This window comes from Arvicanthis niloticus, chromosome 22 (assembly GCF_011762505.2).
Source record: "Arvicanthis niloticus isolate mArvNil1 chromosome 22, mArvNil1.pat.X, whole genome shotgun sequence".
NCBI classification, from domain to species: Eukaryota; Metazoa; Chordata; class Mammalia; order Rodentia; family Muridae; genus Arvicanthis; species Arvicanthis niloticus.
In genome coordinates, this window is record NC_133429.1 from 48,922,297 (window position 1) to 48,946,708 (window position 24,412).

Below are 24,412 nucleotides of genomic sequence, written 5' to 3' on the forward strand. Positions count from 1 at the left end.
TTTCCCATGTACACACGTCCCGGTTAAGAGAGCTTTGCCTGAAAGAGACTTAGAGCTCCTCCATGTCCTTTCTTGAAGCTCTTCAGAGTTTTTGTTTTTCCTGCCGGTTGTCCAGAGAAGCGCTTTTTGTTTTGTTTGTTTGTTTGTTGTTTGTTTTCATGTGTCTTATGCCTACCATAAGACGTACCATAAGGTCCTCAGGGAGATTCAAGACATATTTAGATGGCAGTAAGTATGGCACAGTGGAAGCAAATACAGTTTGAAAGGGTAAAAGACTCAAATCCTTGCTTTAGGATTACAGCACAACACCCCCTCCGGTCTTTTGTCTCTTCTATTTGTAAACTCCTGACATTGCTATTCCAGCACTAGGGAAATGGAGGCAGGAAGACTGAGAGTTCAAAGCTAAGCCGGGCGGAGGTGGTACACACCTTTAATCCCAGCACTTGGGAGGCAGAGGCAGGCGGATTTCTGTGTTCGAGGCCAGCCTGGTCTACTCCTGTCCTGTGAGTTCCAGGACAGCCAAGGCTATACAGAGAAACCCTGTCTCCAAAGAGAGAGACAGAGACAGAGAGTCCAAGGCTAGCCTCAGCTACATGTGAAGTAGAGGCCAGTGGACCTCATCTGAGCCTATCACACATTCTATCACACAGAGCGTGTAGAGGGATTAAATGAAACTTTGCATGTGAACACCAGTGGGCTGTCCTCTCCTGACTCACAGCCTGCCTCCTCCATGTCCAGCGAGCTGTCCAGACTCAGCGAGAGAGCAGAGTAACCATCCCTCCTCTCCTTACACGTTTTGCATTTCTTTTTGTTTCTTGTTTACATGTAGATCTGCCCGGCTTCTTGAAACTGGTCTGAGTAAACTTTTGAGTGGGGATCACTCACTGATCTCTCCTCCAGGGAAGATTCTGAATCAACTGGGGAAATGTTTTGTTTGGTTGGTTTTGTTTTTTGTTTTGCTTTTTTCGAGACAGGGTTTGTGATGGGTATCCCTGGTTGTCAACTCTCGACTATATCTGGAATGAACTACAATCCAGAATTGGAGGGTTCACCTGTGATCCAGATTTTTTTTTTTCTGGTTTTTCGAGACAGGGTTTCTCTGTGTAGCCCTGGCTGTCCTGGAACTCCCTCTGTAGACCAGTCTGGCCTCGAACTCAGAAATCCGCCTGCCTCTGCCTCCCAAGTGCTGGGATTAAAGGCGTGCACCACCACCGCCCAGCGTGATCCAGATCTTGAGACTGGAAGACACAGGCTTCTGACCTGGATCTTGGCATGGAGATCTTGAGGCATAGTGGCCTTGAAAAGTTTAGGCCCAGGTGAGGTAGTGCATGCCTTTAATCCCAGAAGACTGGGGTAAAGAGATCTCTGAGTTCAAGGTCAGCCTGGGATGAAGCAAGTTCCAAATGCAGGCGTGGTGGTGCACACCTTTGATCTGGGCCACACCTTCTGTTGAAGGACTACATAAGGACATTGGAAGAAGGAAGGCTCACTCTTCTTACTTGCCGGCACGTCTGTTGGAACCTACTTCTGCAGAAGAGCAGCTTAAACAACCAGCCTGTGGGACTGAGCAACTGATAGATTCTTAGACTTCCATCCTCAGCTGCCCATTGTTGAGTTAATTGGACTACAGACTAAGTCATCACAATAAATTCCCTCAGTATAGAGAGACATTCCGTAAGTTCTGTGACTCTAGACAACCCTAGTTAATATAGGGTTTCTCTGTGTGTCCTGAAACTCACTCTGTAGACCAGGCTGGCCTCAAATTCAGAGGTCCACCTGCCTCTGCCTCCCTAGTGCTGAGCTTAAAAGCATGCACTGGGCTTGGGGACATCTTAAGACCTCTAACTTCAGTGGTTCTCAAAAGACACAAAACCAAACCTCTTTGGGATTCCAGTAAGCAGCAATTTTGAGAACTTCTGACAGTTGTTTTATACCTTCAGTAGACATGCCATGCTGGGCATGCCTTAGCCCTGGAGACACAAGGGACTCACTGATGGGTCATGAGAAGTTGAACATTAACAACATTGAATAAACACTTCACTTTGTTCTCTATACCCAGATGAGAGGGAGAGAGAAATACAGAGCCTTGGAGAAATACTGTGGGTCTGGGTTTGGTGGTGTTTTTTGTTGGTTTTGGGGGAGAGGGGGTTGTTATGGGTTTTGGAGACAGGACTCCACTCTGTAGCACTGGCTGTCCTGGAACTCTCTCTGTAGACTGGGCTGGCCTCAAACTCAGAGTTCTGCCTCCTGAGTGCTGGGACTAAAGGTGTGTGCCACCACCATGCTCACTGTGAGGTTTTGTTTCCCTCTTAGTGCTAGAGATAGAATCTAGGGGCTCATGTATGTATGCTGAGTTTTTTGTTTAAAAGATGTATTTATTTATTTATTTATTTATTTATTTATTTATTCATAAGATGTATTTATTTATTCATTTAATAGCTATGAGTACACCATTGCTCTCTTCAGACACACCAGAAGAGGGCATCGGATCCCATTGCAGATGGTTGTGAGCCATCATGTGGTTGCTGGGAATTGAACTCAGGACCCTCTGGAAGAACAGACACTGGTCTTAACCACTCCAGCCCTGTGTATGCTGTTTTATTGAGGAGGACAGAGGCCCAAGTCCACTGATTTCAGTCACTGCCACCCTAAGCATTCCCACCTGGATCTCACAGGAGGCCTGAATGTCTCTTGATGCTAAGGGCCTTCTTGTTACAGCCTGGCTTCTCTCTACAGGCCCTGAATGAGGAAACCACTGTGTCCTTCCTCCCATCTTTCCTCTCTTCTCACACCAACTGTCTCCTTACCCTTCCTACATTTGTGTGTGTATTGTAACCCAGGGTCTTGTGCATGCAAGAGCTACATTCCCAGTTCCAGATATTTATGTGTGTGTGGAGGGGTCAGATCCATCTCTAACTCAGAGTCCCCGAATGAGCTGTGGGCAATCCTGTGGAGGACACTGTCCTCTTCTCTGTGGGCACCTTTACCAAGAACTCCAATGAAGTCAGGCTTAAGAGGAAGAGACTTTCTGTGCCTCAGCTTGTCTGCACCGTCCACCCCCCCCAAGCCCCAGTCAGGGGGTCCCAAGGGGAGGGGGGCTGCTGAGCTGAGAACTACTAATGAAGCCGCAGCCAATTAACGCCCGGGCCAGGGTTGGGGGCGGATAAAATTAGCAGCCAAGGCTGCAGGAGGGAGCTGAAGGCGGGGGTGGAAAGGGTGGGCAGCTGGCTGAAGGGGCCTGTTCGCTAGCTAGCGGCTACCAGCAGGGACACCGCCCCGCCCTCCAAACCTGCGCTGGTCCCTTCCCCCATCACCTCGTCCCAATGCTCCCTCCCTCCCTCATCCGTCTGCAAACTCAGCGCCCACGAAATTAGGAAGGAAAAAGAAGATCGATGACTCCAGATGCCGCAAATACCGTTCCCCTTCCCTCCCAACCTTCCCGGTCCCTCCAGCCCGGTGGAGCTTACCAGGTTGTCAGCGCTCTGCCTACACTGTCCCTGCTTCTCCACCCCACTCAAGGTCTTAAACCTCCTTTCTCCTAAATCTCCCAATTAGACTGCCGGAAGTCCTACCTCAGGTCTAATCCCAGTTCTATCTGCCTTCACTAGCATCTTCCCACCTTAGATAATTCCCACCTGGGCAGACTCTCACCCATTGGTTACTCCTTGATCAGGTCTGAAATGAACTCTAAGGTGCTGGGTCTGTTAGTCTTTGCCTCTGTTTCCCCAATGGGCACCAAGGAGAGATGTCCAGGCTAACTTCTACCAGACAAAAAACCCACACCCGCCCGCCCCCCTTTCCTACAAAGGTCTTACACAGGTGAGTATTGGATTTTGCTTTATTTTGTTCCCTTCCCTGTCTGTTTTGGCGTAGAAAAAAAAAAATATCACCGAAAGGAAGCAGTCAGAGAGGGCAGGTGTAGCCGGACTAGAGGCGCGGGAGGGAAGTGGGGAGGCAGAGCACAGGGGCCAGGCAGAGCCCCCTGATCAGGACTTCAGCAAGGTTAGGAAGAAAGGGGGACTGACGTGGGGCACGCAGAACGGGAGAGGACTAGATGGGCTGTGGCTTTTAGACTTTTACAGTCCTGGAGGAGAGGGGAGGGCCAACGCTCGGGGGAAAGAAAGAATGCCAGGCCAGGCGTCTTTAATGCTGAGGTGTGGGCAATAGTATTCGTAGGGAACCCTAAGAAAACATCAAGCCCCACCTACTCTGGGGCTAGATTCTTGCCCCCGCAATTCACCGTTTGAAGAGACCACCCCAGCCTCAGGGACACCTGGTACCACAAGGAAATGGAGGACCACACTGGCTGATAGTCCCGGGGAAGGCTGTTTTCCTCCACCTTACCCATAGCAGAAGAAGTGGGATCAGTCACAGGAGCATGGGGTATACAGGGAGGGATCCCACCCAGTGAGACTGAGACCTGGTGGGAAGCTTGGGGACCAGGACAGGGGCGTTATCCAAAGTAGGGGTGCTCACTCTGGAAGTTATAGTCTGGGCACACCTTCTGCACCAGTTTGTAGTCAAAACTGAGGAAGGAGACGAAGATACAGATGACTTTGAAGGGCTTGGCGCAGAGCCAGGCGGCCTGGCTCTGCGTGTGCTCGGTGAAGCACACCTGCGACGGGTCGTACAGGCACGGGCGGTGCTTACGAGCGCGGTTTGTCTTCTCATATTCCACGTGGCAATTAAAAGCGCGCGACTCTTTGGACCCGGGAACTCCCAGAGCGCCTCCGAGTGGGCCGGCAAGTGCGCCCCCAAGGTTGCCCCCCAACCCCTGCCCTGTCATCCCCAGAGGGGGCCCCAAAGGGGGCCCCAGTCCAGGAAGCACCCCTTCTAGTGCCAGCGTGGACTGTAGAGGGTGGGGGGCAGGCCCAGGCAGCCAGACGCCCCCGAACTCCACACGCTTGGAGGGTGGCACGATACTGACACTTAGGTTACCAAGGCTGGACGAATTGTGACGGAAGTACACACTGAAGGTACCATTCACATGGTCCACTATCTTGCCGGTCACCAGCAGCGAGAACTTGAGGGTATGCACACGAAAGTAAAAGTCCCCCCAGCCGAAAATCTTCTTGGCACGGGCCGCTTTAATGGATGGCTTCCTCTTGGTGCGCGGCACGGGCGGGCCACCGGCTGTCCCCGGCCTGGCCAGCGCCCCGGTGTGGTTAGCTGGCCAAGCCCAGCTCCAGGAGCGCGCCGTGCCCAGGCCCTCGGAAGATGCGGGCGCTGGGAGCTGCTGGCCTCGGGCGCCTCCTCCGGCCATGGCGGGACGCAGGTCCAGGTACTGGGGCCTCCCGGACTCCACGATCTGGCCACAGACAGCCTGTGTGGGAAGAAAGAAGAGAGAAATGCTGTGGCCTGGGCAACCCACAGCGGTGGCTCAGAAGTGTGTTCCGGGGGTCAGACATTTGAAGCCCTTTCAAGTTCTGTGATCTTGGTCAAGTCACTTCGTGTATCTGGACCGTAGCTTCTATACCTGGGAAGTGATCTGATGGACCCAGGGTTGTCACAGAGCTCCAGAGTGGGCATAAAGACAAAGCTAGCTTTGGTGTGGGTGGAATAGTCTGGCCTGTAATGGTCCCAGTGATGGACCTGACAACCAACAACCTATGTGCATCCTCAATTTCCGGCATCGGTAAAGAGATAGGAAGAGCTTCCTGGCTTCTGTAGAAACCATTTCCATCCTAGCCTTCATCCTTCCCGGAGGATTAAGAACCAACTGAGCAGAGACAATCCCAGACCTTGGGGTTGAAGCTTGCAGAATAAAGGAACACTCCCCCTGTCCCCAACCCCTTGACTTGGAAGGGCTGGAGGAGCCACCCTGCCCGCCCATAGTGCTGGCCTGTCTCAGGTGGCCAGGAATCTGGGAGACAGCGTTGATGCTAATACAAGATGGATTGAGAGGCGGGAGTGGCCGGGCCAGGTCTCGGCCATCAATTATCTTGGGGTGTGTGTAGAGGGGGTGGCCGGGAGTGAAGGAGCAGGGAGAGAGTGACGGGAGAGTGAGAGGAAGAAATATGGAGACGGCGCTCCGGCACAGGGAGCGGGAGGGGGAGGAGCAGAGTGCGTCAGAGTGTGTCAGTCAGCCCGCACTAGACACCACCAGTAGTGTGGCCCTGACAGCTGCCTGCCAGTCCCTTGGGAGAGGCAGTTCCATGTGTGCCTGGGGTGGCGGTAATCCTGAAACGGTTGTGTGTATGTGTCCATGTGTTCTGTCTGGGGGTGGCTGGTACATATTCAGTCTGTGAGGGCTGTGTCGATTAGATTCTCTGTGTGTATGTGTCTGTATGCCTATGTATATCAGCCAGAGGAGGCTGTGTGTGTGTGTGTGTGTGTGTCCCATCTGCTCTCAATGGCTCAATGGCTGACTGTCCATTGTGTATTTGTGCCTGGATTACCTGGGGAGGGGGAAGGTATCTGTCTGTGTGATGTGTGAAGCTGTGTGTCAGTTTGTTAGTGATATGTGTGTAGATACGGTATTTGTATACAGGGCGACTGCGTGGTTGTCTAGAGGTGTCACTTTTCTTGTGAGAGGCCCTGTGTCAGGGTCTTTCTGAGGGGGTGTCTGCAGAGTGAGAGTGGTCTGTGTTCATACCACAGGAGTGAGTGTGTGTATTGCACACACACACACACACACACACACACACACACTCGTCATGTATTTCCTTACCAGCCTTTACAAATTGTGTTTGGACAATGGGCATGCTGACTTGCGGGCTGAGGGTAAAGGGGCCGGGAGCACGAATGACCCTCTGTTTGCATACACCCGAGTCTATATATACACTGCATCCACAGAGGACAAGAATGGCGAGCTGGGCTAGAATCTCTACTGCCTGGTCTCCGTCCTGCGACGCCGCTGCGATCCCGGGTTATTAATGCTGCCGCCACCCGCTCGTCATACATATTTATTGCCCCCCTCATGTCTTCTCCTATCCAGCCCTCCTCCCAACCCAGGTGAGGGTGGTGGAGGTGGTGAGAGTGATTGACTCGTGCAGACAAGCTCGAGCTGGCATCTGACGCCCAGAGGGTGCACCTCAGTAGGGCTAGGGACAGAGGCTTAGGATGGAGATGGGGGCAGGAAAGAAGCCCTGGGAGGTGAAACTAAACCCCCTGGGTGTATGTATGTTAGCGGCAGGAGTGGGTAAGGCTTCAGGGAAAGCCAAAGGGTGGGTTGTTGAAATCTTACCCCCTAATCGCTCCTCTCTCTTGCTCTTGACCAACCCCCTTCTATTTCCAGCAAAGTCCTGTTTCCAGCTGGACCAGTCCCCCCACCTCCGCCAAGCTACTCAATGCTAGGACATCAAATACCTCCAAGCTACTACTTCCTAGGACATCCTTGCATTCTTTGCCCTGCACCCAACCCCGGGGGACCTGCTCAGGGCGGTAACTCAGTCTCCTCAGTGGAAGAGATGAGGAGGAAATGAGGTTTGTCAGGGCAGAGAGAGGTGCCAGGATGTCCCCCCACCTCTGATCCCAGACAAATTGCTGTCTCTGCTTCTGTGATCCTGGCAAATCCCTGGGCTTTGGTACCCACACCCCCCACCCACTGCTGGAGTAAGCTAAGATAAAAGGGAAGAGTTGGGGGGGGGAGGCAGCTGAATCGGCCTTGGGGTGGGGAGCTCGGACCGGGAGGGGTGAGAGTTTGAAAGGAAACGAGCCAAGAAATGGGAACACGGAATAAAATAAAATAAAATCCTCCCTCTGGCTTCCTTGATCGCTCACGCTCGCTCGAGCCCTCTCTCTCTCTCTCTCTCTCTCTCTCTCTCTCTCTCTCTCTCTCTCCCTCTCTCCCTTCCCTCCTTCTCTCTCTTCCCTTTCCGCACTCTTTTCTCAATCTCTCTATCTCAGTTTCTCCCCCCACTCTGTCTCTGATTTCCAGTCCTGGGGAGGACTCCCCCTTTTTCTCTCTGTCTGTCCTTCTGGTTGTTTCTAGCAATGGAAGCGGGCATCTCTGTCTGTCCTTCTGGTTGTCTGTTTCCAGCAATGAAGTGGGGGGGGGGCAGGAAACACAAGGTAGTATTGGAGCTCCTTTTTGCCAGAGCCTACCCCCCCAAGGACTGAGGGCCTGAGCAGGGTGTTGACCAAGGGGAACCCCCACCCAACTTGAAAGCCACTTTAATTAAACTAATTGGGCCCAGTGACATTTGCAGAGGGGAGAGGCTAGCAGGCTGGCTGTCAGCTGGGGTAGGAGCTGGAGGTGTGTGGTGGTTAGGGGGGCCTTCAGCAGACTCCTTCAGGCCTATTCGGAAGGAGCTCAGCCAGGAACACTTTGCCCCAAGGCAACAGGCCCACGCACCTGAGGGGGGGGAGTTGAGGCCACCTCCTGATGCAAAACAAACTCCATCAAGGCTCATTGGGGATAGGCCAGCTGGGGATAGAGAGGGAGAATCAGGCTGTCAGGCCCCCTTAGCCGCATTGCAGGGTGCACTCCCCCGGGGCCTCCAGACTAGTCCGGTTGCTGCATCTCTTTTCCGTTTGGGTCAGAAAGAACTTACAATTCATCAGAGGAAAAAAACAGTTTAGGCCCTGGTTGGGGAAGCAAGCGATAGAATACCGAGTCCCTGCAAGTAGAGTCATCTCTGCAGTCAGGTCAGGGTGGGGTGACGTCTGGCTGGGAACTGGGAATAAAGATGGTGTGTATGGGGGGTGGAGAACAGGACAGGACAGGGACAGCCTGAGGTGAGCACTAGGGCAGAGATGGTCTGGGACTAGGGTTGGGTACCGGGCTGGAAGGAGCGTAGGGTATGAAGATGAGGATACCACGAGGGTAGACCTGGGGACAAGAATGGAGAGAGTGGAAATGACCAGGTATTGGGCAGAGACTTAGAAGGCAATGATGGGTCAGGGACCAGAAGAGTGGAGGATGGGACAGGCACAGTCGATGACAAATGGGCTCCAGAGACTGGCTGGCATTGAAGATGGGCCAGGGAGACAGTCGTGGGGACAGGATGGGGCAAAACAGAAAGGAAGGAAGGAAGATGGTAATTAAGGAAGAAGGGTGCTGATGGACCGAGACCCAGGAGATGGGGTAGGGGAAGCCACTGGGGGACTGGAATGGGGAATAGGGAACCAGGAAACTGATAGTATGAAAACAGACAGGGCCTTGAGGACAGGTATTCAGAGGAGACAGGAAAAGGCAGAAGGCCACCTTCAGCATCAAGTTTGGGAGGGGGCCAGGCAAATGGAGGCAAAGATACCTCTTGCAGATACTACTACAGAGTAGGGGTGAGGGCCTGCTGGTGAGGTGGGCTCTGGGTTCTGTCCTTGGGCCAATCGCCCTCTCCCCCGCAGCCCCACCCTCTCGCCTGCTCGCGGCCTGCTGCGCAAGGCTCACCGTTATCTGAATTTTGATTTTGATTTTATTTTATTTTATTTCCTTGCTTCCTAGAGCCGGCGCGGTACCCCCGGGAACGGCTGCCCCCCGCCCCCCGCCCCGCGCCTCACTTTATTATTGCAATAAATGTGCCTATAAAGGCGCCGGCTCCAGGGTGCGGTGGGGGGGGGGGCGGGAGCCACGGAGCAGGGATGTAATTTCCCGAAGCCTGAAGCCGGAGGGGGAGTGGGCGGGGTGGAGGTGGAGGAGGGGCGGGCAGGGGAGAAGGGGAGACTCGCCAATTTCCAGTGCTCAAGGCCGCACTCCCTGCTCCCTATCCCGGCTCGGCTCGCTTTTTCTACTGTGCATCTTGGGAATCCCTTTGAGCTTGAACCAGAAAACCTCTCGTCACAACCTGACCCCCTCTCTGTTAACCTTGTCTCCTTGCCCACTCCTATCCTGGGTTACAGGGTTCTCTCTATTCAAAGTTCCCTAGCGCCTTGCCAATTACTCCTTACTGACCCCTTCGAGGGTCCCTTCACTTACCTGCTGGCTTTCAAGGTTTTATCTTGCCACTCTCCAACTGTGGGTCCCTGACCCCCGTGATTCTTCTTTACCTGCCGTCTGCTTTCTAACCAAATATCTTCACTATCATCTCCTTCTAGAGCTCTGTCTAGCTCCTCACCCAGCCCGACCATGACCCTCTGGAAATTCTCCTTCCAACGGTGCCCCTCCCATTCAGGATGTGAGGTTTGGCTGCTAGCTCTGGCCCAAGGGGGCTGCCACTTTAGACCCTCCTCCAGTATCCCTGGCCCAGCTGCGGCCCCTGATTACCCCCAAATCCCAGCCAGCAGCTCTGGGACCAAGCCCAGGCTGTGCGTGCCTAAGTGGCCCAGCCAGAGATTAGGGGGCTTGAGGAGGGTAAGGAGGTAGGAGGTAGTGGTTGGCACAAGGGTTGTGACTAGCCTAGACTGAGAGCCGTGTGTAGCTGTAATCCTTCCCGGAGGCAAGATAGAGCTGAAAGGTCCCACAGGGCCCCCGCCCCTGCCCTCCCCCAGCTAATTAGTAATTAGTGATTAGTGATTAGTGACTATTGATCGCCTGCTGTTTTTCCCAGTAGGCAGCTGCTTTGGCAAGGGGCAAGGAAGATGGAGATATAGAGGGAAAGGGGGTTGAAGACGGATTGGAAAGATCCTGAAGCAGCAAGTCCAGCCCAGAAGCCAGAGCCCCTGGAGCAATGGAAGAAGCCAGGAGAACCAGAACCTGAGAGGAGTCTCAGGAGCCTAGAAGTAGAGGAAAAAACAGAGAACTCCTTGGGGGGGGGGGGATTGCATTGATGGTCAAGATTTCCCCAAGAGCTGCCTTAAGAGCTGTCCTCATCAACAGCTCAGCCTAGTGTCAGCCTCACCTCTTGCCCACTCCCAACTCTGGCATCCAGATATCTCAGAACGCAGGCACACTCAGGAGTGCACATACATGTTCACAATCAGGTGAACATCCCTGAGGCTCACAATCCATGCTTGCTCTCACTCAAAGCTATGAGCGCACACCCAGATTCACATGCAAATAACAGATGCAAATACATCAGAGACGGGGGTGGGGGGGTGGAGAGGTGGGGGGGGAGATGGGGGGGTGGGGGGTGTCTGTGCATGTGCACACAGCCTACTGTTCTACTCACAAGTCCTTTTGGAACAGATTTCCTTACATGACCCTATGCAAAGTAACAGGTATTCACACACCACACACAGACATAGACCCTCACATGTCCACAGGCTGGACCAAATGGCAGACAGGCACTTCCCTGCTGATTCCGACACAGCCATTCCACAGCTGAAGCTCTGTCTCACAGGAAAGCAGATTCCCATCTCCCCCATCATCCTCATGCTTACTCTCCCTCAAGTCTCTACCAGATGTTTCCTTCCCCTTCAGGGGGCAAAGGAAATTAAACCAGATCTGTCCACAGGGGAGTTAATTTGATGGGAAGACAGTGGAGAAAGCCGGTGGGGGTGGGAGGAAGGATCAGGGCAATATATCCTTCCCTCCTCCGTGACCCCAGGCCTTCACACACTGTGGGTTTGGGCCTGACCCTCTCCTGCAGTCTTCCTGGGTGAAACCAGGCCTCGGGTTCAAAGGAAGCTCCTGGAAGAGGTGGAACTTTTTACACTGGAGGCCCTTTTATTTCTTTTTCTTTCTTTCATTCATTCATTCTTTCTTATTTATTTACTGCCCAGTTTCCACTCCCTCAAGGTCACTAGGCAGCTGGGCTTGGGAGAATCCGAAGGCTCTACCACTGGCTCACTGGGGTAATCTCTACCCTGCTGTAGTTATGGGGACACCACACCTGGGCTGGGGTCCAAGTGTTTTAGAGGAAAATAACTAGACTCTCTTATAGGCTGGGGATTGAGGTCTAAGAGTGAGGGCTTGTGGAGCCAACTGGTTGCCCTTAAACTAGGTAGGTCATAGTTGAGGAAGGAAGTTGGGGAGCAGAGTCTAAACCACCCTTGTGGATCACACTTCAAGGCACAAATAGACAGCAGTGTTGCGAAGCAGACACTATCACCCATGCAAGACAACATCTCCATGGCATGCCAGCATATACATTCACCCTGGGTCCCAGTGCCTGGATTCCCTGGACACATGCTGGCACACAAGAGCTGGTTTTAACCCACACTCCTCATCGGCACATATGAGCCCATACGGGCTGAAGATCTCAAGTTAAGAGTCGGGCAGAATGAGGTCTGGGCCTTTTTAGCCTTTGGGTCTTCACCCAGAAACCCCAGGAAAAGAGACAGCGAGAAGGGTGGGGGCAGGGAGGAGATGGAAGGAGAGACTCCCCTCCCAGACAACAACCCCTGTCCACCAGGCGGGAGAGGGGGTGTGTCTGTGAGGTTGTGCAGGGGAGATGGTGTCTCCGCGGGAAATGTGATGGGAGATTGTAGCCAAGTTCAGCCCTGCTGGTGTGGGTCCGTGTAAGCGCGTGTACCTGGGTAATGTGTGCCCGGATCGCAGAGCCTACCTGGCATTGTGACAAGTAAGGAGAAGAGAAATGAGAAGGTGGAGGGTGAGGGGTAGAAGGACGGAAAGACAGAAAGGGAGGCAAGCGAGGTAGGTGCGGAAAGAAGGCTAGGCTAACACCCGTTGGCTTGTCTGTCTGTCTCGCACTCCTTCTCTGTCTGGCGCACTCGTGGGTCGCGCTTCGTCCCCTCCCCCGTCGCGCCTGAAGCCGACCTGAGCCCGGCCTCCACCCTGCACCTTCTTCTAACCCTCAGCCAACTTGCTGGGTGCGTGCCAGTCCTAAAGCGGGCAGTCTGTCTGTCCGCGTCCCCGACGACGCACAAAGTTGGGACGCTTAGTGCTGGGGGCGGGGCGGACGCACGGAGCCCCCTGGCATGCAGGGTTCTTCGTGTCCCGGACCCCGCGCCTTGGCTTTGCCACCCTTACCTTCCTAAGGAGCCAAGGACCAAAGAGCAAGAGGAGCCATTCCGGGAGCAGCCGCATCTTCCCGGGTGGCCGAGCGGGTCGGGCAGGGCGGGTCCCGGGGCGGGCCGGACTGGGCTCAGGGCACAGGGCTCCGGGCAGAGGGCGGCGGCGCGAGCAGCGGGAGCGGGCAGCTCGGCCCGCGGACTGAGCGCGGAGCTGAGCGCGGCGCTGGGGGCGGGGCGCAGGCGGGGGAGAAAGTTGGGTCTGAGTCGAGGGGGGGCGGGGGCGGGGCTCCGCGGTGCTCCAATCGCGGCCGCGCCCCGCGCGCCCCCTCCCGCCCAGCTGGGGGCACGGAAGGTGACTTTCACCGTGACACACCCCGGACACGCCCCTGGCTCAGGTGTGAAGCTGGAGAGGGTCAAGGGGTTTTGGGGGTGGCACCCCAAAGACGCCAGGTCTTGGGGCAGATGAGGGCTAGGACAGGGAGTGGGACTCTGGGCTCTGGACTGTGAGCAGGAAGGGGGCGTCGCAGAGCATGAGCCCCGCGGCCAGGCTAGGCAGGACCCTGATCTTATAATGCCCAAGGTGGGTGGGTGGGGTGTTTCTAGGATCCAGGCAGAGGTAGGTATAGGGCAGTGATCGGGACAGCGACCGAGGTGAGGGCGGGCGGGGCCTCGGGCGACTAGCACTGAGCGCGGCACTGACGGGGATGGATGGGCGCCCCGCGGCTCATTCGGCCTGGAGATGAGAATCATTGATCACGGACGGAAACCCCATCACGTCTGTCAATAGAGCTGACAAACGGCGCCCGCCGCCCTGCCCCCGCCTCGCAGCACCTCTGCGGTCCCCGGACCCCTTGGCTAGACTGGCTCTTTTAAGTTAGCCCCTGGACCCGCACTGCTGACCCTTGCCCAATCCAGAGCACCCTTGTTTGGGGGGCTGGGCAGGAAGTCCTCAGTGCCGTCTGCTCAGCCTCTTGGTACAATCCCATCTTCTCTCCCACAATCCCATCTTCCACTCCCAGCTCTCCTCATCCCGTCCCCTTCCCTGTCTATCTCTGTCCTTGTCTCTGTCCCCAGCTCCAGCACGATCTCTGTTCTCATCCTCTGGGCTGTTTCTTCCTCCTCCCACTGGTCTCTCTCCCCTGCCCAGGGAGTCTTCAGCTGTCAGCTGTTGCTATGCGCTGAGGCTGAGGAGATAGTATGACCAACACCGAGACAGCAAGAGATAGGACCAAGCAAAGAGATGAAGAGACAGGCCCACACCCCAAGGTACGTCTCCAGACATATCCCGCTGTTATAGTGCCCTGCTACACTGTAACAGTGAGGCCACATTCACACACAGACAGACACACAGGAGTTATACACACAGGAACACAGGAACATACAGTGATATACAGAAACAGCTACCCAAAGTACCCTCTTGCTTCAGCAGAGGCAAATACCCACAGGGTCACACACACACACACACACACACACACACACACACACACACACACACAGAGAGAGAGAGAGAGAGAGAGAGAGAGAGAGAGAGAGAGAGAGAGGCAATCTGAAAGATAAGCCTGGGAATATGAAAAGAGCAGACACACAGGATGTGACAGAAACCAAAAAGAGGGTCAGAGAAAGGACAGGGGTACACTTGGTGACACCCAAGGAGACAGAAAACAAGGAACAGTGATTCGGGGTGTAGTCAGCACTGAAAGAAAAAACAAAACAAAACAAAAAAGGCAGGGTGGGACAAAGTACCAGGAACAAGGCCAAATGGCTGACCAGGACTGACCCCAAGCACAGGAGCTGCTTCAGTTCTGGGTGAAGGCAAAGGGTAGTCCTACATCCTGGGTAGCCAGAAATCTATGGGCAAAGTCTCCATCTGTAGGAGACCTGACCCTCCCCATCCACCGGTTTAGCTCATCTCAGAGCCTCCAATTCTCTCAGCGATAACAAGTGCACGCTCACATACACACAAGTGCACAGTACTTATCTCTGAGTCCTTGCCTCCTCTGTCCCTGAATCTTTCCATCTAAGAATATCCGCGTTTCAATCTGATATGGGTCAGTCAGTGTCTTTTTGGTTTTTGAGACTCCCTTCCATTTGGCTGGGTGGCTGTTGGGAGACGGTGCACCCTTCTGGTCCTGGCCAGTAGACGGAGGGTGCTAACGAAAGGGTGTGCTTTCTAAAGTGGCAGCTGGGGGCTGTCTTGTTCTACCCGGGATCTTGAGGTGACAGGCAGAGAATCGGTGGTTCCTGGTGGTGGTGGTGGTGGTGGGGTGTCTACAGATGCAGGCTGGCAGAAGGAGGGGGTGGAGAGGGTGGGACTGTTGGTAGTGGGGAATGAGCAGGCTCTGGAGGAGGGAAAGAAGAGAGCTGACAGAGGGTGGAAGGGTCAGTGCAAAATAGCCCCAGGGAAGAAAGTGAGGGCTGGGCTAGGGTCCTCGGAGGCAGGTGCATAATTAGTGTGGAGAGCTTTAGGATAAGCAGTGTTACAGCAGTGTAGACGCCACCTGGTGGCCAGAAGGAGCCACAAGTCAACACTTAACGATCAACAGTGACTCCTACCCCCATCTCCATTTTATTCCCAGCAGGATTGCTGTCCCAGAGGCCTAAGGAGTCTGGGGAAGCTAGGAAGATCTCAGAGCAGGGCTTCAGGGATGAAGTTGGAGATAAGATTGAGGATGAGGGAAAAGGAGGGTCTTGTCTCTGGATGTACATCTACCCATAAGTTTCCCCGAGGGGAGGAATCTAGGGAGAAATACCCTGGGGAAGCCAGTGAGGGTCGGGGTGAAAAGCTGGACTGCTCCTTTGAGAGGCATTGTTTGCTGCTATTGGGAGAGCAGGGCTCTAACCCTCCCCCAGTCCTGGACAGTGTAGAGCCACATAATCTGCAAGGGGGTTCATTCCCCTTTGACAGAGGTTCAAGGAGATCTGGAACAATTTAGATGGTGTAATTCTTCTCCTGATCAACTCCTGGAATATCTATAGTGTTTTGCTGAGATGCATATGTGGTAAGCTGATGGGCAAAACTGAACCTTGCCAGCTCTCCTCCCCTCTAGCTCAGCCCCTTAACCCAGGTATTTCATTGAAAAAAAAAAAAAAATCTCTGTGTGTGCCAGCATACATATGGAGGTCAGAGAACAATTTTATGAAGCTGGTCCTGCCCACTCTTCAGGCTGGCAGGCTTGCACAGGCAAGTGTTTTGCCCACTGAGCCGTCCTGTGGGTCTCACAGACAGGGTTTTACTCTTAGATCATAAGAGTAAGATGTCAACATTTCAAACGGAGCACAGAGCAGAGAGCTCTGAGGCAGAGACCACCCTGAAGACTCTCACTAGCCTGTACTTATTTCTTCTAGGGTGGTATCTCACTGTGGGGCTGGTGTAGGGCAGGTGCATAGTGAAGCACATCTCTGAGTCAATGTGTGGGGACCAAGAGACACCAGATCCAACCAGCATAAGTCACATCATAAAGCTCAAGGTCATACACCAAGAAAAATAGCTCTTCCCTTGCTATAAGACAGGAGGATGGACTGGGGCTGGAGACATGGACCTTAGGAGTCTCAGGCCAGCCTCCAGCATGCAGCAAGGCTCCCTCTGGTGGCTGAAACAGGCAAGCACAGCCCCAGCTCCCAAAGTCTCACGTTAGCATCCAGACACGGTAGTTTTTCTTTTCTTTTCTTTTTTTTTTTCCTTTTTTACAATTTTATTTATAACAATATCTGTGTTATTTAGTTGTAAAGGAATTCAGCAAAAATTATTAAAACGTTCACGTCCCCAAAATGGGGCTGCCCGCTTGCCCTTCCTTGGTGTGCCCCAACTCTTCCTGGTCCTCAGGGGAGGGGAGGCTGGGGGACAGTTACCAAGGAACTGTTCAGCCCTAGGAGCCACAGAGGGGGCGCTGGAGAGGGGAGGACCTGTCTGGAAGGGATACTGGGCATGGCCATCTCAGAGGGGCCCCTAAAAGTGGGAACTGGGGCTTCCCTCAACTAACAAACTCCTTCCTCGGCCACAGCCAAACCTTCCAGACAGGTTCAGCAGAGGACTCCTTCTCCCCAGAACTAACCCCAGAGAGCTGAGGAAAGGAAAGCTGGGACATGGAGCCCTGTCGAGTGTCTCGCACAGGCGGGGGGGGGCTGTGCCACCAGCTTCCAGGGGTATGTTTGGCAGGGAACATGTGGGCTCCTTCATAACTTTGAGCCACAGAGCCCTCCCTGCCCCCCTCAAGGCAGCGTGGGGGGGGGTCTGAGGAGCAGGCAGGAAGGAAATGCAAAGAGATAATACTGTGCTTGCTCGCTCGCTCACATATAAAAAGTAATTCCTTCATTTTTACATTTGTACATCCAGCAGGGCCGGAGAAGGGCTGGCGGAGGGGGGGGGGAGGAGGGGGGCTCATTGAAAGACTCCTGTGGCAGGGGCCTTCCTGGGGACGTCCGTTTGCAGCAGGGTCCTATGCCAAGGGATCTCCTATCTCATCTTCAGGTCCCCGGCCCAGAAGTTCTCGCTTCTCATCCGTGCTGGCCAGGGAGTGGCGGCTGCCATGGCCCCCCATGTAGAGTGTGGCATACACTGGGTTGGTGAAGTTGGTAGGCTGAAAAAAAAGGGGGTTCATATGGTTAGAATACCCTAGCTCCCACCTCTGCACAACACTTTTGGTTACCTTGATCACCCCCCAGCCTCTAGACCCTGCTCCAGAAGCCTCTTCGACGGCCTCCAGCATACCTTGTCAGGGTCAAGGGCAAAATCAGCATCCAGGAGGCCCCCGACGTCATCGGGCTCTCCACCTTCATACATCTTATAGGTGGGATTTCCAATCTCCACATTCATGGCCCCGTTGGTCATCCGCTGATGCTGGAAACCCTTAGCCCTGAGGAGAGGCAAGAATCAGGGAACCGTGATGTTCGTGAGATTATCAGATTGTAAAAATGACAGCCAGAACTTCCCCAGACTCCCAGTGGCTCACCCTCGGACTCGCCGCTTATACCAAAACACAGTGCCTGCCACCAGAAGCAGCAGGAGGAGCAGCAGCAGAGGGATCAGGATGGAGGCCATATCTGGAGAGAGAAGTCAGAAACTGAGTCTGAAGCCTAGGGAGATGGAAGACACAAGGTTCTTGCTCTAGGTCTTGGCAGCCCTGCCCTCCCCACCACTTACGCCCGGGTTGTTGCTGACTGACAACCTGCTCCTCGCACCGGGGTCCTGTCATATGGGGCGGGCACCTGAAGGCAAGAAAGGAAAACTCAGTGGGCCGGCATCACCTCCACGACCACTTTAGCTGCAGGAACTAGGAGGGTATATTGTTCCTTTGGTCGGATTTGAGGGGGAGGGACCAGCCTGTGCCTGGTGAGGCTCAGGGCCAACTCACTGGCACTCCGGCATCATCTTGCTGTTCATGGTGCAGGAGCCACCATTGCTACAGTGATCGATGCAGGTCAGACAACTGGGGGCTACCCGGCCATCAGTGCAGCTGTGGAAAGGAATCAAAATCTGGAGCTTGCACAAGGGTATTTGTGATGCTAGTATAGGAATAGGGCCAGGAGGGGCAGGAGAGGGGGCGGGACCGGAAGTGTCAGGATGGGAGCGGGGCCAGGAGGGGCCGGATAAGACCATGCACATGGAGCAGAATCCTCACTCACTTGCAGGTGACATCTCCGGTCTGCTTATTGACCACACAGGCTCCTTGGAGACAGCGACTACACTTGTTCACCTCACACCTTGGTCCCTCAAAGTAGACCGTACAGCGACATTGTCGGGAGCCATCAGCAGCCATCTGACACGTGCCAAAGTTCTCACAGAAGCCTGAGCACTGCCCTGTAACCACAAGCACCACTTTCCTAAGGATCCACCATGCAGGGTCAAGGACTGTCCAGGACCTATGGATGACGCCCAGCCCTTCCTGAGCCTGCCCACAATTGCCCCGCCACAGACCCCAGGACACTAACTAGGATGACCCTATGCATTCAGACAGCATTCCTTTTGTTGAATGATCCTGCAGGCTCACTATACCAGGAAGGTGTGCCAACCTGGTGGGCAGCACCCCCACAGCCTGGGCTTGGTTCATCTGCATACGGCTTCCATCCACTCGACTTGCCCCTTTGGGGTCCAGCTCCCCTCTTCCCTGGGGTTGGGGTGAATACTCACGGTACTGGCAACGGTCACCCAGGAAGCCGGGTAGGCATCGGCACTGGGGCTGGTTGCCCTGGTTGACGGTGCAGGTGCTGTTGTTAGCGCAGTAGCCTGCACACACCTGCTGGATGCATTTGGGGCCCGTGAAGCCCGTGGGACAGCGGCATGTGGGCATACCTGGTGGGAGAGGATCTGTGAGTGGGACCGTGGCACTGGGTTCCACCTGGGCCTATAGCAGGGGTCCTGGGGACGCTGGGGTGATAGAAGAACCAGGCGAGGAGAGGTTGGAGACCAGGATGATGGTAGAGGAGCAGTCCTGGTTGGGGGCATACCAGATGGGGAAGCCGCACAGGTGCCTCCATTGCGACAGTATTCCCAGCACTGGTCCAGTTCGCACTTATCGCCTGTGTAACGGGGCTGGCAGCGGCACTTGGGTTGCCTCCGAGCATTGAGGAAACAGCTACCACCATTGAAGCACTGCAGGGTGCAGGTTCCAGGCCTAGGGGCTGAGGTAAGAACTCATCAGGGCAGAGGAAGGGGACCAAGGGTTAGGGGAGCCAGAGGCTACAGGGAAGGGATCCTTGGGTCCCGGGCAAAGGGGTGTGCATACCATCTGGAGGGGGTGTTGGAGAGGGCACAGGCACACAGGTGCCATTATCCAGCCTCTTTCCATTGGGACAGGTGCACACAGGCCCGCTGGGACTCAGGAGACACAGCCATTCACATTTCTTGCGGTCGCAGGGGTTGGTCACTGCAGGTGTTGGAAGGGGTCCATGTTGAGCTGTGCAGACTTAGAACGCCCTCCTTCTCACTAACCCCCACCCTCCACACACACACACACACACACACACACACACACACACACACACACACAGAGCCCGGGTTTTCCCTCTGATGCACCTTCAGGCTGCTTGTGTTGATGGAACAGGACCACATCAGAGGCATGGCTCAGACCCCCAGTCAGGTTGATCAAGGGGCTGTGTCCAAACTTATGGATCTTGAAGACACGATTATTGATGTAAGTGACTCCATAGATGTAGTCCTCAAACACATCGATGCTGAAGGGATGACTTAGGCCTGGGGTGAGGGGAGAGTCAGGATAAGTCAAGTGAGTCCTGGACCCACTCTTTAAGACACCTGTCAGTGTAGGCACCTTAAACCTAACATATTTAGAACAAACTATCGCTGCTGCTGGCAGAAGGTCTCATGACCCCCAAGACTTCTTGATTTTTTTTTTTTTTTTTTGTTTGTTTGTTTGTTTTTCGAGACAGGGTTTCTCTGTGTAGTCCTGGCTGTCCTGGAACTCACTCTGTAGACCAGGCTGGCCACAAACTCAGAAATCCGCCTGCCTCTGCCTCCCAAGTGCTGGGATTAAAGGCATGTGCTGCCATTGCCCGGCTACCCCAAGACTTCTGGGGTCACAGGATTCAGCTCTTTCTTTCCCCTCATCTGCCAAGCTCTTCCACCCCTGCTGACCCCACACAACCTAAATGGTCAGGTGGGCACAGACCCACAGGCTGGCTGGGGGCTGGGCTTCTGAAAGGACCTGAGCAATGCAGTGAGGTCTTTGGGCTCAGTGGGAACCCTGATGACAATGTTGGAGAGCAAGGCTACCAGTGCCCTCTCACCTCGTTTGCTGTCAGCAGCCACAATGGGGTCAGTGCCGTTGAGCCGGATGCTACCGATGACTGAAAGCTTGGCATCTGCCCAGTATAGCCGTTCATTGTGGTAGTCCACAGCCAGACCTGGGGTGAGAGAATGCTGTCAGAAACCAGTGTCTGTCACGCCAGACTGGACACAGAGAACAGAGCTGACTGCCTATTATCCACGGCAGCCCTACCCTGCTCATAGGATCTCTCCCGGTTGCCCATCCTGGAAACACTCCCATGGCTCTCGGCCTGATCTGCTGGAAACCGCCCACCCCACTGCCAGCAGGGGTAACTTCTGGTGACTTCTGAAGCAGCCGTGATCAGGGCCTGCCCCTTCCACACCCTACCCCCGCCCCAGGGACCTGTGGGCCACTGAATGTTGTCTTGCACGAGAGTCTCCCGAAGGGTCCCATCCATCGCCGCTGTTTCAATCTTGGGGTGGTTCCCCCAGTCTGACCAGTACATGGTGCTGGGAAGGGAGAAATGAAAGTGGATTGGACCCCAGGGCCAAGGAGACAGAGATGGAACAGGGGGCACCTGGTCTGGTGTGGATGCTTCTGGGGATTGTGAGGAAATGCCCTGTCCCCTTCAAGAGACCCAGGAGACAGCTTCTGACCCATGTTAGCATCGTCTGTTTTAACTACAATGTGCTAAGCTGGTAGCATCCGAGTGGGCAGAGCTACCCCGCCTGGGGCCCAGATCTTGACGAGCAAAGCAAAGGTCAGCTATCACCTGGGAGTCCCCAACAGTGGCTTTAGGAGGGCCAGGACTCGGGTAGCCTGGAAGCCTGCGGTCTCTGTCCCCTGCCTGTGGGTGTTGAGCCCTACTGCCTATCTTGAGGGCCTTCTGACACCAGCCCAGATGCCACCCCCCAGGACCCATGCCCACCCCCTCAGAGGGTCCACGACGATGGCGTGGGGCTCGTCAATCATGCCCGAGATGAGTGTCTTGCGGTTCTCGCCCTTCATTTGTGCCACCTCAATCACGTCTCGGCCGGAGTCGGTCCAGTACACATTCCCAGCTACCCAGTCGACGGCAATACCCCTCGGCATCTTCAGCCCTGAAATCTAAGTGGGGTCACATGTTCAGGGACCGCCATCTTTTGTCCTCCAGCTCATCACCCCCATTCCCCATCGTCTGCCCAGCTGTTCTCTATCACCCCACACTGACACGATGACAGTTTCTAGGTTCTTTTGCTTTTGAATAGGTGTCTATCATAACCCAGGCTGATCTGGAACTCACTGTGTAGCCTAGGCTGACCCTTTTCTCTTGTTCCTTCCTCTGCTACTCATCCAGCTGGAGTTACAGTCATGAGCCACCAGGCCTGGCATATTTTCATGGTTTTCTAGTTAATCCTCACTTAAAAAAAGACTATGGGGTAGGGGCAGTAAGTGGGTAAAGGTGCTTGCTGCCAAGCCTGAGGACCTGAGTTCAATCCCTGGGACTCCTGGTAGAAACAAAGAAACTACTTCAGGGTAGAAACAAAGAAACTTCAAGCTGTCCTCTGACTTCTAGGTGTGCACTGTGGCATGCACATGTGATGTACATGCTCACTCTCACACACTTATCACACACACACACACACACAAACATGCACACACTCAGTCACATACACATACACCCTTTCATACACTGTCACATACACACACTGACACACATACACACTGTCACACATACACTGTAACACACACTCTTACACAGACACACTATCACACAGCCTCTCTCTCTCTCTCTCTCTCTCTCTCTCTCTCTCTCTCTCTCTCTCTCTCTGTTGGTTTTTCGAGACAGGGTTTCTCTGTGTAGCCCTGGCTGTCCTGGAACTCACTGGCCTCAAACTCAGAAATATCCACCTGCCTCTGCCTCCCAAGAGCTGGGATTAAAGGCGTGCACCACCACTGCCCGGCTCACACACAGTCTCAATGTAAAAAAAAAAGCAGCCTGAAGCTGGGAGTGTAGCTCATTGCTAAAGCAGTTGGTTAGCTAGCATCCATGAAGTCCTTATTTCAAATCTAGCACTAAAAACAAAAGCAGCCAGATATATAAGGAAGTTTATAAGATTACGTATTATTATTATGTCTTCATTGTTGCTGTTGAGGAGCAAAACCAGGGCCCCACACATTCCACCTCTGAACTCTACTGATGCCCAGCAGAGGTATTATTCATCTTGATAGAGTAAAACCCACACCATTAAGCAAGTTGACCGGTATTGACATAGAGGAATCAGCGTGGACTGTGCTGCTGAGTGCCAGTCTGTCCTGGTGTCCCATGTCACCATGTGGCAGGGCTGACTACGAATACTTCTCATTGCTCTGGCTGTTATCTGGGCCTAGCATGCAGACCTGCCCGCTCCGGTCTTCTAGTCTTATGCTCTCACTCCCTGCCCCCCCACAGTGTCCTTTTCAAGTCAGCTCTGTCCTGCCAGGAGCTCTTCCACCCCATCTCTGACAGGCTGGACACTTACATTGAGGTGGGTGACGCCCCGGTCGATCTGCCTCCGGTGACGGTTGGAAGTGGTAGGAGGGGCAGCAGGTGGCAGGCTCCTGTAGGAGATCGTGCCCGTGTGCCAATTAGTCCAGTAGACACGGCCGGCCTTGACATGGACATCCATGGCGTCTATGCGGACACTCTCGTCGCCCTGGAAGGTCTGCTCGTAGGCTGAGTGGGGGTGCCCCGGGAACAAACTGCGGATCTCACTGTCATCGGCAATGTATAGAACCTGGTACTCGGAGCCTGCCAGAGTGAGAGGCTACCTATCAGATGTGCTTGAGAGGTAGAGGTGAGAACCCAGGGCCTGAGTTCCAGCCCTGGGACTCATCTGGCCAAGGATTGGAGTAGGTGACCTCTAGCCAATACCCTGCCATGCTACAGTAGCCTCTGAACTAATCAGACCATTTGTTTTAGACGGAAAGGGATGTTTCTGGCATTGGTGTAGCGAGTGGCAACTCCGAGGGCTCTACCCTGTACCCCAAGCTGATCCAGAATGACCAGATCCTTCAGAAATCTGTCCTTGGGTTACCTGCTTCCTGATAGTTCCAGGAATTCTGTCTTGTGGTCTCTGGGTGGCATCAATATGTAGGTCCACATACTGTCTGATATATGCTGAGACAGTACAGAGATGTGGGGGTATGTGCATGGCATGAGAAATGTATGTATACATGGGAGTGTAAATATACATGCCATGTGCGTGTACACTGTGTGAGCACGGACATATGAAAGGTGCAATGCCGTGTCAGAGTATGAGGGGACACTCTGGTGGGACCATGTGACCTTGAGTCTAGCTGTACTCTCAACCTGCAGTGGATGGAACACTGTGTGCCACATGGGAGTGTTGCTCTCAGAGAACTTCTCCTGTAAGCCAGCCAGTGCCTTGTACCTTTCCTATGCTTTGCTTTGCTTGGGATGGTGTCCTGGTGACCTTGAGCCTGGTCAATGAAATGCTCCATTCTAGGCCAGCTCCGTTTTATAGCTGGTGTGGCCTGGCCCCGCCCTGCCTACCCTCCTGGCCCCGCCCACCCTTCCGGCCCCGCCCACAACTCCTGTCCTGGACTCTAGCACCTTCAGCCTTGCAGGTGTTGTGTGTCTTCATGAAGTTGCGTGCGCAGCTGCAGAGGTGACCTCCCTTGGTGTTGTTGCAGAGCTGAGAACAGGTGCCGAAGCGCAGGCACTCGTTGATGTCTGGAGGTTACACTGGGAGTCATGGGGGAGTCTAGGAGCTGGGGTTCCTGCCCCATCTCCCATCCGGCTTTCCTACCCTGGCATCCAGGCTGGCCCGGCACAGTATGGAAGCCCGAGCGGCAGGCACAGTAGGCTGCTTTCTCAGTGCGCACACAACGTGCTTCATCCCCACACATGCTGGCATTGGTGGCACAGCTGGTCAGCTTGGGGTCTGTGGGGGACAGAGGGTAGATACCTT

The 24,412-nt window shown here is 54.3% G+C and overlaps 2 protein-coding genes across 5 annotated transcripts in view; both read right to left on the reverse strand.

The window, feature by feature from the left end:
- Positions 1-3,820: 3,820 nt before the first annotated feature.
- On the reverse strand, positions 3,821-12,964 carry Nxph4 (neurexophilin 4). 2 transcript variants are annotated; one of them, XM_076920502.1, is made up of 2 exons: positions 12,755-12,964; positions 3,821-5,323 (listed from the first exon to the last, which is right to left on the reverse strand). In XM_076920502.1, exons 1-2 carry the CDS (start codon positions 12,809-12,811, stop codon positions 4,454-4,456), a joined length of 927 nt encoding a protein of 308 aa, XP_076776617.1. In that variant the 5' UTR covers positions 12,812-12,964; the 3' UTR covers positions 3,821-4,453. The 2 variants fall into 2 exon arrangements, with proteins under 2 accessions (XP_076776617.1, XP_076776618.1); XM_076920503.1 differs by lacking the exon at positions 12,755-12,964 and adding an exon at positions 9,860-10,019.
- Positions 12,965-16,515: 3,551 nt separating this feature from the next.
- Lrp1 (LDL receptor related protein 1) overlaps positions 16,516-24,412 on the reverse strand; it is an 80,418-nt gene continuing 72,521 nt past the window's right edge. For all 3 annotated transcript variants that reach the window (XM_076920504.1, XM_076920506.1, XM_076920505.1), the window contains 16 exons: positions 24,251-24,385; positions 24,055-24,174; positions 22,961-23,229; positions 21,388-21,566; positions 20,862-20,968; positions 20,479-20,595; positions 19,751-19,927; positions 19,461-19,601; positions 19,183-19,356; positions 18,866-19,027; positions 18,361-18,535; positions 18,090-18,191; positions 17,879-17,943; positions 17,688-17,778; positions 17,447-17,591; positions 16,516-17,315 (listed from right to left, as the gene is read on the reverse strand). In XM_076920504.1, the coding sequence (XP_076776619.1) occupies positions 17,175-17,315; positions 17,447-17,591; positions 17,688-17,778; positions 17,879-17,943; positions 18,090-18,191; positions 18,361-18,535; positions 18,866-19,027; positions 19,183-19,356; positions 19,461-19,601; positions 19,751-19,927; positions 20,479-20,595; positions 20,862-20,968; positions 21,388-21,566; positions 22,961-23,229; positions 24,055-24,174; positions 24,251-24,385 (2,300 nt within the window). In that variant the 3' untranslated portion in view covers positions 16,516-17,174. The remainder of the gene's footprint in view (positions 17,316-17,446; positions 17,592-17,687; positions 17,779-17,878; positions 17,944-18,089; positions 18,192-18,360; positions 18,536-18,865; positions 19,028-19,182; positions 19,357-19,460; positions 19,602-19,750; positions 19,928-20,478; positions 20,596-20,861; positions 20,969-21,387; positions 21,567-22,960; positions 23,230-24,054; positions 24,175-24,250; positions 24,386-24,412) is intronic.

Excerpts from the sequence above, each read along its gene's own strand:
- Nxph4 (XM_076920502.1), bottom strand. The coding sequence starts at position 12,811 with ATGCGGCTGCTCCCGGAATGGCTCCTCTTGCTCTTTGGTCCTTGGCTC. Across the intron at positions 5,324-12,754 it reads GTCCTTGGCTCCTTAGGAAG|GCTGTCTGTGGCCAGATCGT; the intron begins GTAAGGGTGGCA and ends CTTCCCACACAG.